Source organism: Schistocerca gregaria, chromosome 1, assembly GCF_023897955.1.
Source record: "Schistocerca gregaria isolate iqSchGreg1 chromosome 1, iqSchGreg1.2, whole genome shotgun sequence".
Taxonomy (NCBI): domain Eukaryota; kingdom Metazoa; phylum Arthropoda; class Insecta; order Orthoptera; family Acrididae; genus Schistocerca; species Schistocerca gregaria.
The window spans coordinates 1,041,300,068-1,041,320,066 of NC_064920.1; the positions used below are offsets into that span (position 1 = coordinate 1,041,300,068).

General features: G+C 45.0%; 1 protein-coding gene across 1 annotated transcript in view; it reads left to right on the top strand.

Moving 5' to 3' along the window:
• Positions 1-19,999, top strand: part of LOC126279923 (RNA-binding protein 24-B-like) — a 320,643-nt gene that overhangs the window by 115,476 nt on the left and 185,168 nt on the right. The window contains exon 2 of the mRNA XM_049979717.1: positions 15,062-15,188. Coding sequence (XP_049835674.1) covers positions 15,062-15,188 — 127 coding nt within the window. The remainder of the gene's footprint in view (positions 1-15,061; positions 15,189-19,999) is intronic.

Consider the following 19,999-nt stretch of genomic DNA (forward strand, 5'->3'; position numbering starts at 1 on the left):
TCATGTTCCTCCACTCTTATAACTGCCATCTGGTTTCTGTACAAATTGTAAATAGCCTTTCGCTCCCTGTATTTTACCCCTGCCAGCTTCAGAATTTGAAAGAGAGTATTCCAGTCAACATTATCAAACGCTTTCTCTAAGTCTAGAAATGATACAAACGTAGGTTTGCCCTTCCTTAATCTTTCTTCTACGGTTAGTCGTAGGGTTAGTGTTGCCTCACGTGTTCCAACATTTCTACGGAATCCAAACTAATCTTCCCAAGATCAGCTTCTACCAGTTTTTCCATTCGTCAATAAAGAATTTGTGTTAGTATTTTGCAGCCGTGACTTACTAAACTGATAGTTCGGTAATTTTCACATCTGTCAACCACTGCTTTCTTCGGGATTGAGATTATTATATTCTTCTTGAAGTGTGAGGGCATTTCGCCTGTCTCCTACATCTTGTTCACCAGATGGTAGAGTTTTGTCAGCGCTGGCTCACCCGAGGCTATCAGTAGTTCTAATAGAATGCTGTCTACTGCCGGGGCCTTGTTTCGACTTAGATTTTTCAGTACTCTGCTCAACTCTTCACGCAGTATCATATCTCTCATTTCATCTTCATCTACATCCTCTTCCATTTCTGTAATATTCTCCTCAAGTACATCGTCCTTGTATAGACCCTCTATTAATGGTAAGAAGTGAAAATTCGTGCCGAACCGGGCCTCGAACCCGGATTTCCTGATTTATGCGATCGGTCTCCTGAACTGCTCTGTCATCTCAGCACGCTGTCTTTCCGCCCCAAACTCCCAGCCTCTTACACGCTATTGACGTAGCTTCCACCTGCCCACGAATCTTTTATTCGCAGATTCCTAATTCCCATAAGAGATAGGGAAGGTATGCATTTGCACTGAAAGACAAGATCATTGGTCATCACCTTATGCTACAGGCTGACCAAGTGAAATGTGTGCCTATCGTTTGTGGCAGCGCTGTGTTGCGCTTCGGAAAGAAGCGTTTTGCCGATACCGAGGCCGTTAGTACGCAAATGAAGATGCTGCGACAAGGAGCTGAGCATCGCACTTCCCAAATGCTATTCCAGTACTTTAACCATTTCCTTCGGAGGAAAATAAACATTAGACTGAAGGAAGCGACGTTAGGTTTAATATAGTGTCGAAGAAGAGGCAGGGATCCTCAAATTAAAGGTGTAGCACTAAGAAAAATCTACCACAATTAATATTATTCTACAGTTCAGACAAGGATCTCTAATGAATGCGGAACGAAGACGGAGGGGAAAGCTTTGAAGCAGCACCTTGCAATTTTTTGCACGTTTCTCGTAAATGAGTAGATGTAGCGGTTTACTAGACTGAGATGCATGGCTTCCCTGTGGTGTCGAAAATAACCTTCGAGATAATAACATCTTTACTTTTTTGATTTTCTAAATTTACGACATGACATAGGGATAAAGTTGCCTTTTTTCACGATACCATGGCCTTCGTAATGTGCCACCAGTAGATAAAATATAACATCGGATTTCTGATAAAAGGCTTCGCACATCCAGTTCAGGTGCAGCCTGTGCTCACGGCGAGTTTGTGGGTACAATCGATCCGTTATCGTATTTACACAGGCCATTCCTCTATTGATGTTAAGCTAATAGTTCAGGAGTGAGCACTCTGCAAATGTACCTTAGGAACAGCGTGCAGACACCTCAATAGTTCGGCACCTGCAGTGAAAACCAAAACGTGCACATCAGTTCCATTTTGAGCACTTTTATTGTTGCCTGTTTTGTATGCGAGTCCTTTTTCCTGATTTGATAGAAGGCCAGACGGGGTACGTCTACATCTACATGTACATACATACTCCGAAAGCCACAGTGCAGTTCGATTCCGAGAGTACCCTGTACGACTACTGGTCACTTCCTTTCCTGATGGAAAAACAACAGTCTGTACGCCTTCGTATGTGCCCCAATTTCTCATATCTTATCTTCGTGGACCTTAACGCGAAATGTTATGTTTGCGGCAGTAGAATTTTCCTGCAGTCAGCTTCAAATGCTGGTCTCTAAATTTTCTCAGTGTTCCTCGAAAATAACTCGGCGTTCTCTTCTGGGATTCCCATTTGAGTTCCCGAAGCGTCTCCTTAACATTTGTGTGTTGTTCCAACCTACTGGTAACAAATCTAGCTGCCCACCTTTGAATTGCTTCGATGTCTGTCGGTAATCCGACCCGGCGCAGATCCAAAACACTCGATCTGTACTCAGGTATAGGTCGCACTGGTGTATTACATGCGATATCCTTCACAGATGAACCACACTTTCCCAAAATTCTTCCAACAAACCTCAGTCGACCATTCGCCTCTCGTTTCACAATCCTTGCATGCACGTTGCCTTTTATATCACTGTGCAACGGTACGCCCAGATTTTTTAAACGACGTGACGGTGTCAAACAGGACACTACTAATGCTGTATCCGAACATTACGGTTTTTTCCTCCACTCATCCGCATTAATTTACATTTTTCTACACTTAGAGCTAGGTGCCATTCATCTCATCATTTAGAAATTTTGTCTAAGACATCTTGTATTTTCCTACAGTAACTCAAAGACGATACCACAGCTTTATTAGCAAAAAGCCACAGATTGGTGTCCATCCTGTCCGCCAGATCATCCATGTTTATAGGAAACAGTAACGGTCCTGTCACGCTTCCCTGGGACACTGCTGACGATATCCATGTGTCTAATGGACGCCCTTCGTCTAGGACAACATACTATGTTCTTTTACTTAAGAAGTCTTTGACTCACTCACATATCCGGAAATTTATTCCATATGCTCATACCTTCGTGAACAGTGTGCAGAGGAGCAAGGCGTGAAGTGCTCTCCGGAAATCTAGAAATTGCGAATCTGCCTGTTGCCGTTCATTCATAGTTAGCAGAATATCATGTGAGAAAAGGGCAAGCCAAGTTCCGTGCGAGTGATGCTTTCTAAAACACTGGGGTTTCGTGGATACGAGCTTCTCGATCCCAAGAAAATTCGTTATATTCGAACTGAAGTATGCGTGCCCTTTGCTCGGGAATGTTTTGTGCTCAGTGAGACCGCTGCGTGCACGCAAACTTCGTTTCAGTAGTTTGGGGCGACAGCGCTTCTACCTGTGTGTCACTACTGACAGCTCTTGAAGTAGATGCATGCAACGTTTCCTATTGTAGAATCACTGAAACCTTACTTTTCTGTTCAACCATTCGAGTGTGGGTATTTTAAACTACCTAATATGCGTAGTCCATCCATTTTCCTTATCGCTCTCCCAATCGTAGCGTTCTTCAGGGCCCAAGATATGCAGTCAAATGGTTCAAATGGCTCTGAGCACTACGGGACTTAACATCTATGGTCATCAGTCCCCTAGAACTTAGAACTACTTAAACCTAACTAACCTAAGGAAAATACACAACACCCAGCCATCACGAGGCAGAGAAAATCCCTGACCCCGCCGGGAATCGAACCCGGGAACCCGGGCGTGGGAAGCGAGAACGCTACCGCACGACCACGAGATGCAAGCGAAGATATGCAGTCGACATGCGCTGTTGCAGTCATATTGCTGTGGTAGCTACTCTGAAAGTTAACGCAAAGCTCCCCAAACCCATTAACATTTTACCTTTAATTTAAACTATTTCTTACTCGATTCATTCGGGCTCCACGACAGTACGTCTTAACAGCTCCGGGGGTTTTCCCGCAGGTTCTTTGAAGCTTTGATGTGCTTGTAACTACTCGTTTCTTTTAAGTTCGAGACCTGGAGCTATTGAGAAGCCTGCAGGTAAGGTAGCATCTTAGATCAAGCAACAACTAACGAGCTCAACCTTTTGATGCAGTTAGGTCAGAGGCAGCAGCCGGTGGAGGAAGTGATGTCATGTAATAGCAGTAGATAATTTGTTTGCTTTCTCTACTTGTCGGTCAGAGTATAACTATCCGTCGACCAGAGACGGAGAATTAGTTCATATTACACTCTCAACAGGAAACGGCATTTCACTCTGGTTGTTGGCACGGCTATTGTATTTATGAAATTACTTTTGTTAGAAGATTGTAAAGGATATGATGTCCCATTCATTTCACGATCAGTTTACGGTTTCAGTCAATTTTCAGGCGGTTCACTTGAAAATCGTTTGAATTCCGAACTCGGTCGTGGAAGAAATTGGACGTCGTGTCACTTAGAATTCACTAGTTTAAATGTTCCTACCATAGGGTGACTGGATGTTTGTGTTGTTCTCATCATTTCATCATCATCATCCGTGACAGTGGCTCGACGCTGATGACCGCGTAGTTGAGTGCCCCACAAGCCAATCATCATTTTCATCCCAGTGCCTGCTACGTCTTGCTCAAGTAAGAATTACAGCGTGGTCTCCAGCGACAGTTCTTAACGGCAGCGACACTTCTTAACGGAAAGATCCCAACGATGTTGCACTTGCTGTTTGGTTACTTCTCAACTGTCATTTAAATGTGCCTTGCAAAACGACATACTATTACGGATGTGACCAGGTGTAAAGTTCATTTTGTTCCTAGCTGCACACTCTTAGACGTATACTATCTCACGGCAGTATTTAAGTCAAGCACCAGTACTGGGAAACAGTTTTCTTGCAGACATTACACGTCTGTAAAGATAAGAACGTGTCACTCGCGGACTCGAAGAGTTCCCTACGGTCACAAGTAAGCGTTACGTCATTGCTGCGAACGCCACCACTGGATGCAATGTGCAGCTTTTGCATCTCTTCTTCAGTTAGCCGTCGAACAGCGCTACTGGACTGACTTCAGTTTTTTCACACCCTTTCATCTCTGCCAAAAGTTACCTCCATTATGAGCTCTACGTGAAGTTTGATAAGAAGAACGTACCACAGTTAGGATCCCATATGAAATTTTTTCCGTAAACTGCATAGAACTCTGTGACCATCAGTCAGCGCCCCCGCGGTTCCGACACTACCTGTTCTCTATCGTGTAAGCTGACACCTGTTCACTTGGTGCTCCGTGGCTAGTTATTGCGTTACCTTTCTGAGGAGATTACGCCTTTTAGTCAATATTGACTCTCAAAGATCACATCCAGACCGAATTATTCTCCGACTTATGTTATCCGGAGAACCCTGTGACGGAAGAAATTTTGGTTGCCAGCATGTAGGTAGCATCTGGTAAGAGAGGTGATGGCTTGATGTTCCTGGTCACCAGACTTTGCGTCATTGTCCTGCTTCAAATTCTGTCCGTAGGGGCCGGCCGCCGTGGTCTCGCGATTCTAGGCGCGCAGTCCGGAACCGTGCGACTGCTACGGTCGCAGGTTCGAATCCTGCCTCGGACATGAGTGTGTGTGATGTCCTTAGGTTAGTTAGGTTTAAGTAGTTCTAAGTTGTAGGGGACTGATGAACACAGCAGTTGAGTCCCATAGTGCTCAGAGCCATTTGAACCATTTTTCGTCCGTTGGGTTCTTGAAGTGAGGACATGTGACAATGTTGGTGATCCTTCTGTCGGAGAGGGCGTTAATCTCATCGGCTCCATTTGACTTTTCGGCAGGAGCGGGCTGTGTGCAGGCAACGAGTGTTACCCCTTTCCTAATCTCTCATTGTCATGAACAACACAAACATGACACCAAATTGTCCACACATACGTCCTGGCCTGCTGTACTGGAGAGACGCATTGAGACACAACGTACGAGGGGGTTCGGAAATGATTTACTATCACGTTGTTTTATAAACATCTCTCAAAATAGGGGCACGCTCTCCCGCAGCACGATGAACTGATTCTAGTGCACCACGCTGACGCTAAATGGCAGTAGTGAATGTTGTGAATAGTGAAAGGACAGCGCTTGTTTGTTGGTAAGTAGAAAAAGCTGTGGAAGGAAAAAATAGGTAGCTGTGGTGTAGGGGTAGCCCATACAATTCGTAATTACGTGCGAGGATAACGTCCTGAGTTCGATTCCCGGGCTGGCCGGTGTGGCCGTGCGGTTCCAGGCGCTTCAGTCTGGAACCGCGTGACCGCTACGGTCGCAGGTTCGAATCCTGCCTCGGGCATGGATGTGTGTGATGTCCTTAGGTTAGTTAGGTTTAATTAGTTCTAAGTTCTAGGCGACTGATGACCTCAGAAGTTAAGTCGCATAGTGCTCAGAGCCATTTTCGATTCCCGGCAATTCTTATTTGGCTCAGAAGGGGGTAAATTATGCTGCCACAAAAGTCTTTGGTCACTTACATAATAGCATCAAAAGTCTGACAGATAGCCATATAGCATTTAAAAGTAAATTAAAGAATTTCTTAACGGCAACTCCTTCTACTCATTGGATGAAGTTTTGGATATAGTAATTGGGTAATTTCCCCAACCACCACAAAAAAGTTAAAAATATTAAGTGTCATGTAATATTTTGTGTAACGTAATATCTTGTATAGACACGTTTTATATTAACCTGACACGTTCCACATCATTACGGCCGGCCGAGGGGGCCGATCGGTTCTAGGCGCTACAGTCTGGAACTGCGCGACCGCTACGGTCGCAGGTTCGAATCCTGCCTCGGGCATTGTTTTATGTGATGTCCTTTGGTTAGTTTGGTTTAAGTAGTTGGGTTGGGTTGTTTGTGGGAAGAGACCAAACAGCGAGGTCATCGGTCTCATCGGATTAGGAAAGGACGGGGGAGGAAGTCGGCCGAGCCCTTTCAAAGGAACCATCCCGGCATTTGCCTGGAGCGATTTAGGGAATCATGTAAAACCTAAATCAGGATTGCCAGACGTGGATTGAACCGTCGTCCTTCCGAATGCAAGTCCAGTGTGCTAACCACTGCGCCACCTCGCTCAGTGTTTAAGTAGTCATTCAGATGTTAAGTCCCATAGTGCTTAGAGCCATTTGAACCATTTAGACCGTTGAGGTTAACGTCTACGTCCGACGAACAGATCACAATCACAAGCGTCGCATGCCTTTATTCATGAAACACTGCGGAAAGGTTTGCAATTTCATCCACGACATTGTCGCAAAGACCGATCAAGGGCTTCATGTTACCAGCCCCACACTCTCCTCACTCGTAGAGCACTCCGTCTTCAGGCCACTCGTGGCCTACCGGGACAATCCGACCGCCATGTCATCCTCCGAGGAGGATGCGGACAGGAGGGGCATGGGGTTAGCACACCGCTCTCCCGGTCGTTATGGTGGTATTCTTGACCGAAGCCGCTACTATTCGGTCGAGTAGCTCCTCAGTTGGCATCACGAGGCAGAGTGCAGCCCGAAAAATGGCAACAGCGCATGGCGGCTGGATGGTCACCCATCCAAGTGCCGGCCACGCCCAAGAGCACTTAACTTCGGTGTATCCACTGCGGCAAGGCCGTTGCCCCCTCAGTCGTAGAGGCGAGGTGAAAATTGTTTACAGCACGCCGCTTACCCGAGCGGTTACTCCGCCACTCCCGGCGGTGATTAACTTCAGTGATCCGACGGGAGCTGCTGTATCCACCTCGGAAAACGCTATTGGCCTACACCCGTGTAGGCGACGAGCGGAGCAACTCAGTTGACGACTGGTGCCTCCGGGCATCTACCACAGCTCTGCTCATGGTCTACGCGGGTCACCAGCGGCACCATTTGTTCTGAAGATCTGGTAGACTGGAACCGGACACCAGGAAAGAAATAAAACATCATTTGGGACGGAGAGTGATATTTTCAGTAAAGGATGGGGCGTGTTATGTATTGCGAAACGGACTTGTTCCAGTGTTTTGGAATTTAAATCATCTACTGGTAAGCTGCTAGGTGAATTTTACCCATAATGAAGACTGTCTGTGACGGTGTAGTTGGCGAGGCTCTGTTGGGGAGTGTGAGTGGCGACAGGCCGGCCGCATCGACAGGTTGGCGGCTGTTATCTGCGCCGTCCTTGGCCTTTATCGGAGCGCCGACAAGCGAGTGCGCCAGAGCGCCAGGTGGCTGGGCCGCAGGTTACGTGGCGCAAGCACGGCCGGCCGCGTGTCCCGCGGCTTTCTCCAACACTGCTGGCGGCCGGTGCCAGCCAGTGGCGAAATCGCGACAGATAGCTTGAAATCCAGGACGTGCGTACATAAACAGGAATGAGCTCCGTACCCTGGAGTATCGATTATCTGGATACTGATTAGTCGAAAATTGCTGAGCAGCCACAGGTTGCATGCAACTTTCTTCATATTTTGTCCCTTTCCACTTGACAACAGCTGGCCGGGGTGGCCGAGCGGTTCTAGGCGCTACAGTGTGGAACCGCGCGACCGCTACGGTCGCAGGTTCGAATACTCCCTCGGGCATGGATGTGTGTGATGTTCTAAGGTTAGTTAGGTTTAAGCAGTTCTAAAGGTGGCAGGGATAAATACAGGAAGCGAAGGGCTATTTACAATTTGCACAGAAACCAGATGGCAATTATAACAGCCGAGGGGCATGAAAGAGAAGCAGTGGTGGGAAGGGAGTGAGATAGAGTTGTAGCATATCCCCGATGTTATTTAATCTGTATATTGAGCAAGCAGTAAAGGAATCAAAAGAAAAATTCGGAGTAGGAACCAAAATCCATGGAGAAGAAATAAAAATTTTAAGGTTCGCCGATGACATTATAATCCTGTCAGAGACAAATGGCTCTGAGCACTATGCGACTTAATTTCTAAGGTTATCAGTCGCCTAGAACTTAGAACTAATTAAACCTAACTAACTTAAGGACATCACACACATCGATGCCCGAGGCAGTATTCGAACCTGCGACCGTAGCGGTCACTTAGCTCCAAACTGTAGAGCCTAGAACCGCACGGCCACTCCGGACGGCCCTGTCAGAGATAGCAAATGACTTGGAAGAGCAGTTGAACGCAATGGACAGTGTCTTGAAAGGAGGATATCATATGAACATGAACAAAAGCAAACGAGGATAATGGAATGTAGACGAGTTAACTCGGGTGATGCTGAGGGAATTAGATTAGGAAATAAGACACTTAAAGTAGTAAAGGAGTTTTGCTACCTGGCGAGCAAAATAACTGATGACGGCCGAAGTACAGAGGGTATAAAATATAGACTAGCAATGGCAAGGAAAGCGTTTCTGAAGAAGAGAAATTTGTTAACATCGAGTATGGATTTAAGTGTCAGGAAGTCGTTTCTGAAAGTATTTGTATGGAGTGTAGCCATGTATGGAAGTGAAACATGGACGATAAATAGTTTGGGCAAGAAGAAAATAGAAGCTTTCGAAATGTGGTGCTACAGAAGAATGTTGAAGACTAGATGGGTAGATCACATAACTAATGACGAGGTATTGAATAGAATTGGAGAGAAGAGAAATTTGTGGCAGAGCTTGACTAGAAGAAGGAATCGGTTGGTAGGACATGTTCTGAGGCATCAAGGGATCACCAATTTAGTACTGGAGGGCATCGTGCAGGGTAAAAATCGTAGAGGGAGACCTAGAAATGAATACCTTAAGCAGATTTATAAGGATGTGGGCTGCAGTAGGTACTGGGAGATGAAGCTTGCACAGGATAGAGTAGCATGGAGAGCTGCATCAAACCAGTCTCAGGACTGAAGACCACAACAACAACAAGTAGCTATAAGTTCTAGGGGACTGATGACCTCAGAAGTTAAGTCCCATAGTGCTGAGAGCCATTTGAATCATTTGAACTTGACAGCAGCGAGCATCTTCAGTACTGTGGAAATAATTCACAAATTCAGTTTACAACTTGATAAATTATGTAGCCGAGGGCACACTTTAGGGGGCGTGCATTAATTAGGTGATGCGGGCGGGGGGGGGGGGGGGGGGGGTGGTCGAACTGAATCTCACCAACGTCATGTGGGGGAGGGGGTGGGCCTCGGCATTTACCGCGTAATTTTTTTTCCTCAAGAAACAATGTAAAATTCGAGAAAACTGGATTAAATTAAGTAAAACACGTTCCTCCGTTAAAATATGACTGAATTCTACACAACTACATTTATTGCGGTTATGCGAACGTCACGAATTAAAGAGTCCGCTCAGAATACTGCTGACGGTAGATGCGCAGTCGGCAGGGCACCAATGAGCGTTAGTGGTGGGGGTTATGGGCACACTCTATAGGGGAAAGGCGCAACGCTGAAGCAGAAGTGCTGTTCTAAGCTGAAGCCTACACTCGCATCTTTTGTAAATATGAAATGGAGCCTCTCCACGCCCACATTTGCATGGTGGAGTGCCATGATTGGCGAGTTATGAGTAAAATCTACACATTTCTCTCGTTGTCGAGTTAAAATTTGCTTCTTTTGCCAAAAAACAGCGGATTTACACGGTGTCACTTTACTGTGCAGACGCAACTGCGAGAGACTTCTGAAACAGTAGTTTATTAAGTTTATTCCGGAATTGAGGGAAAGTGTGGTCAGTAGTTTATTTAAAAAACCACATCCTCGTTATAAAATAAACGTGTAATGCCGTCACTTACGTTGTTGCAAACCCATAACATTACTCGTTTTACCAGCTCTCGGCGGTCCTAAAAATTACCATCTCATCTGACAAGTCTGTAATTAGTCGAAAAACGCGTTAGCTAATGAAGTTTTGCATAATAAACACGTGGCACAATACTCTCCTCGTTCTGTGCTTTCATTTGCCAAAATCCATTTTGATATGTCAAACCGTTTATGAAATATGAGAATGTTGTGGATATTTCACTCTGGATTTATCGCTGCGCGGCGCGATCGTGAATGAGCGTGTTACATCAGAACAGTTTTCTCAATATTGGTGACAGATAGAGACTCCACCAACTCCAAAGAAAAATTCGATGTAATATGCAGCAAACACTAAGTTTTAGCGACACCAAGTTTTCATTGCAAAATTCTTCGAATTTCGTGGAGTGTATTACTTCCATGTAAATATCACAATAAGTATAAACATTAACGAAATGATGAGCACTTCATCATGGACCTGACAAACAAAGCTAGAAGTAACATAGAAATGATTTTTGTACCGAACAGTTTCTGTTAAATCGTTTGAGAAAGACTGCAGGCTGTGCGCCTGGGTTCTGTCACTGCCCTTCCGAACAAACGAATGAACTCGTCCAACGTTTTGGACGAAGATTGGGCATTGCGCATCGTATATTCTGCGCAGACTCTAGGACAGTAGCCGCCACCGGTCAGCCAAATGCACGACCCGACGAACGCTGTGGCTTACGAGTCGGGTGGCAGCGATGCGCTGACAGGTGTTTACGCCCGTAAATGTTTCGTTACTCGACGGCTCATTCATAATGAGTTATCACGATTATTATGTTGCATACATGAAAAGACACGCCTACAACCAGAAGCTGTGCTCTCAGGAAGAAGTGACATGAAGTTATGAACGCAGTGAAGTAGAGGTTCACCGAAAATGGAATATTTGGCGCTGCACGTTCAGCATGATATCGAACAGCTCCTCAGAGAAGCTGCGGAGAGAAAGGCTGAGGCTACTCTCGCTTCCTGAATAAGGTAGGGTAAATACCTTTATTTCTACAGAGCTTCTGTGTGCAAGCAACGACGGTGTGGAGTGGCCAAATCAGAACGAGGTTGAAGGAACACAGGATTTTACTGAAAATCACGTGGACATGTTGAGACAGCATGTGAGTCCTCGTGAACTGAATTATAATTAATTTTCTTTTACGAATATTAGTGGTTCCTTTTATTTAAGTATTTTATTGTTCGATTTTCTCATTGTGATGCTAGTCGACTTCGTGTCTTGTTCAAATGTGTGTGAAATCTTATGGGACTTAACTGCTAAAGTCATCAGTCCCTAAGCTTACACACCACTTTACCTAAATTATCCTAAGGACAAAAACTCACACTCATGCCGGGACCAGCCGCATAACTTCGTGTCTGGAATAATACTCTTAAATAAAGATAATTAAGCAAATTATGTTTTTGAAATAAATCCAGTTCAATTAAGCACAGATTAACATATTTACACTAAAATATACATTTTAAAAAATCTGACATGAGATCGAAAATGGTTCAAATGGCTCTGAGCACTATGGGACTTAACATCGGAGGTCATTCAGCCCCCTAGACAGAACTACTTAAACCTAACTAACCTGAGGACATCACACACATCCATGCCCGAGGCAGGATTCGAACCTGCGACCGTAGCAGTCGCGCGGTTCCGGACTGAAGCGCCTAGAACCGACATGAGATCACACGACATCTCACCAAGGGGGCAGGGGGTCGAGAAAACGCCAAAATCGAATCACTTATTTACTGGACGCCCCCTTACAAATATCGAACAGTGTCTAGTGCCGCCTTCGCAAGTAAATAGTTGCTAGTTGCTCGATTGGCCTCACGAGCCTGAATTCACCTCGTTCCACTCCTTTCTCTAAGGAAAAATACGCGGTAGTGCCGCACACAGCATCCAGGCCATCCACATGGTAGTCGTGCAAGCCGACGGTTCATCTAGAAACCAAACTCCTCCCGAACAGGCGGTGAAGGCTCAACAGTACCGACCGGCCGCCGGGTCATCCTTAGCCCACAGGCGTCACTGGACACGGGTATGGAGGGGCATTTGCTCAGCACACCGTTCTTCCGGTCGTATGTTAGTTGACGAGACCAGAGTCGCTACTTCTCATTTAAGTAGCTCCTCAGTTTTCCTCGCAAGGGTTGAGAGAACCCCGCTCGCCAACAGCGCTCAGTAGACCTTATGGTCACCCATCCAAGTGCTAGCCCCGCCCGACAGCGCTTAGCTTCGGTGATCGGTGTTACCGCTGCAGAAATGCCGTTGGCGACCGTTTAGCTACGGAGAGAAAATAATTACTCGAATTCCCCACTTTGAACCGAGCTCACCTTCGTCTCTGTTATGCCAACATCGGGCGCTAGAGGCATGGAGGGGGCGAACAGCGTTGTCTTAGTAGACGATCCGTTTTCGGGCAAAGATGCTCCTTATAAGCGGCCATTCATCCCGAACTCGGTCCTCGGCTGTTTTCTTTAAACAACTCTGTCACACTGCGTTCAGAATGTCCTGAACCAGGTTGAGTCGTTTGCTTGGGCAACTGACCTGTTGCGCCGCCACTAGAGCTAGACCACGGATGGAAGTTTACCTCTAACCTTCCTTCCACGAATGGGGAGAGAAAGTGCGGCCGGTGAGTCGGCAGACACGTGACTGTCCACCTGGCACCTGGCGGCGCCCTGCCGCCCATCTGCTGCGCCGGCACTGCAGCGGAGCTTCCGCTACCTGTCTCTGTCCTGTCCTGTCGCTGTCCCCGCGTGACGCAACGCCGCGGCCGCCGGTGTTTTCAACGCGGGCCGCCGTTTCCGCGGCGCGCCGTGCCGCCTGTGTAAATAAACTGCACCGCACCACGGGCTGCGCGCAGCTGTGGCCTTCGGCGCCGGCGCTGCTTTCGAACCCGACCTCCGCACGTCTCGCGCTGCGCTGCTGCATTACGCTCCTTATACTGTGGGCAGGTGTCACGCGAGCTCCTACAAAATACGGTACGGTCCTCATCTACACCCTGACCGCCTCTGTCGCCGAGTGGTTATGTTATGTTAACCGGGTACCAAGAAACGACGGAGAGGCTCCGTCCCCGCCGAAGCCGCAGTGGTCCACGACGACTACCGCAGTCCACCTCACACGTCCGCTGAGCCACACTGAACCGAAGAGTACGTCTCACACCAGACGAATGTACCGACCGAGGAGGCGGAGTGGTTAGACACTGGACTCGCATTCGGGAGGACGACGGTTCAATCCCGCGTCCGGCCATCCTGATTTAGGTTTTCCGTGATTTTCCTAAACCGCTCTAGGCAAATGCCGGGATGGTTCCTTTGAAAAGGGCACGGCCGACTTCCTTCTCCATCCTTCCCTAATCCGATGAGACCGATGACCTCGCTGTCTGGTCTCCTTCCCCAAAACTACCCAACCAGACGAATGTAACCTCTATGTTTGCGTGGTAGAGTAATGGTGGTGTGCGCGTACATGGAGAACTTGTTTGCGCTGCAATCGCCGACATAGTGTAGCTGAGGCGGAGTAAGCCCGCATTTGCCGACGCAGATGGAAAACAGCCTAAAAACCATCCACAGACTGGCCGGGCGGATTCGTGCCAGGGACCGTTTCGCCGTATTTTTTAAATTTTTTTTAAATCGAAGTGTAACACTCGGTCTCTGGAGAACATATATGTGTTTAGGCATTTCATTCACCGGGGAATCGACGATCTCGGCCTTTCTTGCCTGTTATCGGTATCGATACCGCAGAGATGGGCAGAGACAGCCGGACAGTCGGATAAAAAAAAAAAAAGATTTTCTCTTATGATGTAATTACTAATTATCAATCTTCGGATCTTTTTTCCTTTACTTGTACTGTAAAATCATCTTCTTCCAAAGTCAATGGGAAGTACAGGCTTTGATGATTGAGTTTACGAGTATGCGACATAAATGGCCGTATTTTTTGATTATGTTGACATAAAAGCTGACGTTTATTATGTCACAAAGGGACCATAGACCTTAGTATGTAGCATAACTTCCAACTTAATACGTCTACCACTGACAGACAGTCGGTCTGGTAAGCCGGCCGGGGTGGCCGACGGTTCTAGGCGCTAAAGTCTGGAACCGCGCGGCCGCTACAGTCACAGGTTCGAATCCTGCCTCGGGCTTGGATGTGTGTGATGTCCTTAGGTTAGTTAGGTTTAATTAGTTCTAAGTTGTAGGGGACTGATGACCTCAGAAGTAAGTCCCGTAGTGCTCAGAGCCATTTGAACCATTTTTCGGTCTGTAACAAATGGAAAAAAACATTTTCGTGTAATATAATTGTAAATTCACAATTTTCGGATTGTTTACTATGCTTGTACAGTGAAACCCTGCATATTGCCAGATTTCGAGATTCTAGACTAAGGGGAAGTACCCTTTACGTTTTAATCAGGGAGTTGACTAATTCTCTCAGGAAGAACAGCACAAGGTATTGCTGGTGAACTGCAAAAAACTTGCACCATTGAAATACAAAACATCTACAATTAGAATTAGACATCTTCGTAAGTGCCAGTGCAGCTCTGTTCCATGTACAGAGTCTTTGGCAATCAAATGGTTGTTTTCTTTTGCTTTCCTATTTCTTGTCTCTGTCTTGTTAGTAGTTGTGTGAGGTCAGGACCATAAGCAATGTTGAACCAGAATCTGTGTCTTGTAGTAATGAATGTTCTCCGTTGTTACAGGTGATAATGGGCGACCGCACTGCGGCAGAAAGGGCGTGCAAGGATCCCAACCCCATCATCGACGGACGCAAGGCGAACGTTAACTTAGCTATCCTGGGCGCCAAGCCACGTGGAAATGTGACGACAGGTAAGCCCACCCCACTGCTTCGTTATGTTGTTCCGCCACGAGTTGCGTTGGGCAGGTTCTGATGTGGGGCGAGGTAACTCTGATGTTATGATACACGATTTCACTTGCTCTTGCGCACTGCCCGTAGTCGGAAGTGCAACACCACATGTTCCACCTACAGTCCTTAATGACCTTCTTAGCCAATTAAAGTACTTGTTGAGGCGGATACCTGAATGGTTTCATAAAAAAGACCAAAATCGTCTTTCTCATCTGTCCTTTCCCGATTTTGCGGAATTACGCCTCCTTACCGAAATATTATCGTGGTGCAATGTAGTTATTTAAGGAATCCGTCGAAGTTTCAGTTTCGGCTCACCTTCGTAATACTAGGAGTCATAAGCGATATGCAGTTCCTTTGTTGTGTCCTTATTCAGCGATTATTAATAATAATGAATCTTTCAAAGAATGTATAAACTAAAAAAATAAAGTTGGTAGTGGTAAGTCAGTAGCTGTGAAAATATCCATAGTCTTTTTATTGTTTGTTCAGATTCGAATTTGTGCATCAGTATAGAGAAGCACATCAATCATCATTTTAGCGTGATTAATCCTTTGCACCCATTGCTGGTTAAACTACGGTGAACAATTTTGCCTGCCGTATTTTTGAATGGCAGTAAAAAATTTTGTGTTTCCAAGAGTCACTATAACATCCTACCCCGAAAAAGATACACTTCTCCTTGAAATTGTGTATATACACTTTCAATAGATAAATAAATCACTTTAATGTTTAGCTGTAGTTGCAAAAGCAGTTTACAGTAATCTCAAATGCAGCTGAACAGTCCTCGACACAACAGCATAATAATAGCAACCCATAGGCAACTAAACAGCAACTGAACGTGAATACAAACCAGTCAGTTTAATTTATGTGTGTAACAGGTAAATAATAATGTACAGCGATGGCGCAGTCGGGCGAAATCGATACTCTTGCTATCGCTGACTAGCACCGCGCTGTAACGTAACGGTCATCTCAGCGGCCCTTCTTTGATTTACGCGGGGTAGAGTTCATTCGGCCGCAGTTTCCACGGATGACATGAAAGATGAGAAAACGAAGCGAGAAATCAGTTTTTAACATTTAGAGAGATGACTAAAAACATTTTTGTTCTCATTACGGAGTGTTGCTGAAGAAAGAGAAATATTATACGTTTATGTGACTCAGATTCAGAATACTGCTTATGTCCTAACTGCCTCAACGTCGATGGGACGGTGCACTCCGCCCTTTCGTAATTTCAGGGTCTTGTAGTTGTTTATGAGTTACAAGCAGATACTTTCAATATCGAATTCATCAGATATTCACATTCTTTTTCCAATTTTTAGTGACCAATTATGCGAGGGACCCTAACTATCTGCTTCGTATTTTGGATTAAAAACTCACTGATTGTACCCCAGGCGTAGCATAAATTGAACCAGATCACTCCTCTAATGAACGAGAATTTGCGTATTTAAATGTGGTAGTTTCGTTGTTAACCCGCGAGAACTCGCGCCTTTAAAAGTTGACGCGATTGTTCGCGTTTGGAGCATTTTGCTCATACTCAACAAGCAGTCGGAAACGTACGTAAAATGGGTAAATTAGTTTGATTTTGTTATTTTTACTATTTTTACAATATAACACTCATTTTAGTATTTAATACATTTATTTGCAGTACAAAGCAATGAGTTTATCTATATTGCTGGACAATTATAATCCCGTCTTCTGAGGCACTTACAAAAGAAAAAGAAAAACATTGGAAACAAGTATTTCTTATTATTTAACTTCTGTGACTTAATCTTCATCATATATTTGAGCTATGCACGTATCACATAATGTTTCAGCGTGTTCTTTGGCAATGGATACAAGCCTTTTCTTACTTCCGATTATTGCGTCTTGGACATACTTGACATATATCACTGATTTTTTTGGCGTCTGATACTTTAGTATCATTGGTAAATCGTTTTATAACTTGCTGTAGAGGATGATACAGGTCTTGTATTGTACTCCTACGCACTTTTTGTGGTCTTGTTAGCTCTAATGCCAACCTTTTCAAGTGCTGTCTCCTAGTAATAATCACATTTGTATTCTCTTTTGACTCTTTATGTCGGTCGCAGGTTCGAATCCTGCCTCGGGCATGGATGTGTGTGATGTCCTTAGGTTAGTTAGGTTTAAGTAGTTCTAAGTTCTAGGGGACTGATGACCACAGCAGTTGAGTCCCATAGTGCTCAGAGCCATTTGAACCATTTGAACTCTTTATGTCAGTAACATTTAAAATCGAAAATAATAATCTCAGCGGCCACTTACATGCTACACCAGCCACGGAATATTCGTCTTTCTGTCGGTCCACCATATCGACACCTCATTTTGTCCGATTATAATACGTGATAGTTTCGGGTTTTGCTTGTTCCCCAATTGTTGGATCGAACTGATCATTGTCATGGAGCGTACTTGGCACAAGCACAGCTTTTTTCTAATTATTTCTTTGGTATACAGGAAACCAGAACCTTGTTCTCATGAAAATCAAATATAATGCTGGGTGTTGCCCTTATTTTAATATCTTTAATATCTAGGAGCAAAGGAGGGATTTCTTTTTTATTCTATCTGAGAGTACCAACTAAAGTTGTTCTTTTTCTAATCAATTCGTCAGCCAGTGGAACCGAGCTGAAATAACTATCAGTCGTTATATTTCTACCAGTGTATAATATACCTTGTGATAAACGATTCACGGCAGCAGATGCAGTGTTATCTAACTTGTATGGGCGATTTGATCGCTTGCCTGGGTAAATTTCAACATTACGTGTGTAAAAGGACTCTATGAGTCGCATAAAGCACCTTGATTCTGTACTTGGGCAGTTTATTTACTATATACATACGGAATTTACAGCGGCCTTAACATTTCATCAATTGTTACATTTTCTCCTACATGATAATTCGATGGACACTTTGCGACAAACGAATCAAATATTTCACGAACTGGGGCGAGATTGTCATACCACTCAGCGGGTTTGAATATCGTCACGCCTTACAGTCGTCATAAAAAAAAAGAAATCTAGTACTGCTTATAACGGCTCGAAAAATCAGGAGCTGTGCCGTCTTTGTCCCACATTTCCTGCACACTCAAATGACGCATTTTTTAAATACCAACCATGTATAAAATGCCAGTTATCGCTTTCAGTTCTATAATGTCAGTCTCTTTACAATCCCTCTCTCTTGAAAATAGAGCCTTGATTTTTCTAATATGAATATTCGTTTATGTTCCTCTGTCATTCACATTTCTTCAATTAAAAAAAGAAGAAAATAGTCTACAATATCTTTGGCATCTTTTAACACAGGCTTTGTTTCTTGTCTACCAATAACAATATTATGAGATCTTGTCCTCACATTCGAATGTCCTGGATTGTGACTCCACTTTGTCTTTGCGTAAGTAAAATAGCTGACCTCGTGCTTGAATGGAAGACATTTCCACCTCTACTTCATCTGATGACTGTAACGTTTCGGTACAGTGGTCGTTTGGTTCACTGTCTAAGGTCACTTTCGGTATTCAAAAAATGGTTGAAATGGCTTTGAGCACTATGGGACTTAACATCTGAGGTCATCAGTTCCCTAGAACTTAGAACTACTTAAACCTAACCTAACTAACCTAAGAACATCACACACATCCATGCCCGAGGCAGGATTCGAACCTGCAACCGTAGCAGCAGCGCGGTTCCAGACTGAAGCGCCTAGAACCGCTCGGTCACAGCGGCCGGCAGCGGCTGTGTGTAGGGTGTAGCTCCCGTCTGGACAGTGGTGATTGATGGGACGCTGCCTTTGGTGTGAGACTAAAATAGTTTCACTATTACCGGTCTTGTCTTTTAAAGCGGCCGGTGCTCCTCATTTTCTTTCTTTGCTTAAGAGCTACATGCTCTTGTTTTTCTTCACGATGTTCTCTCTTTTGTACCGTCTGTTTGTGAGGGCCACTTCCTCCTTCCTTCGTCGGTAGTTTTATTTCTATGCGGAACGTATTGCCAACCGCCACGTTGTCAGTGTATTAAGAGTATCACTTGAGTGGACTTCGTTCTGTGCGTTTGCAATCATATGTTTGAGGCGAAATTTAACTGGAAAACTCCCTAACAAATACACTGTCGTTGGTTGATGTACGTCACCGTTGATAATACGGTATTCGGATTCTATCCGGTTGTGATGCCGTGGCACCCTCTTCCATATTTCGCGACGATATAAAACGAGCTGCCCTTCGTTGAACTTGTTTGATGTCGTCCAGCCGTCCCATCTGATCCAGATCCTACACCGCACAGCAGTACTCCACACTGGGTGGATACGACCCGGTACAACCGGGAATAACCCGGGAAAAACCCGTGAATTTTTCGGAATTCCGGGAATTTTTCATTGTTTTAGCTTTCAGTTAAATTTTTGTAATTTTGACTGCAGAATTGATTCTCTAGCAAAGAATGTTGTTGTATCTTGCTACTGGAGAATGATACTGCAGCAATAAACTATGAACGAGAGGGAAAAAAAATAATACTTAAGTGCATTTTACAACAACAAAACACCGTGCACGCACAAGCGTCTGCAGATAGCAAAAATATATGAAAGGCCATAGCGCGCAGACTGTAATTCTTCGTAACAATAAACTGCTTACTATGAGCGTGACGTCACAACTATTCACATTAGGTTCGTTTGACCAGTTGCCAACGGTATGTTGCGCATTCGCATTCGACTCGCGTATAAGCAGTACCTTCTCCCGCTTCCCGCTACTTCAAGTTTGGCTGTTAGCTGTATCGGTAGTAGCAGCAAGCATCCAGATGCAAAC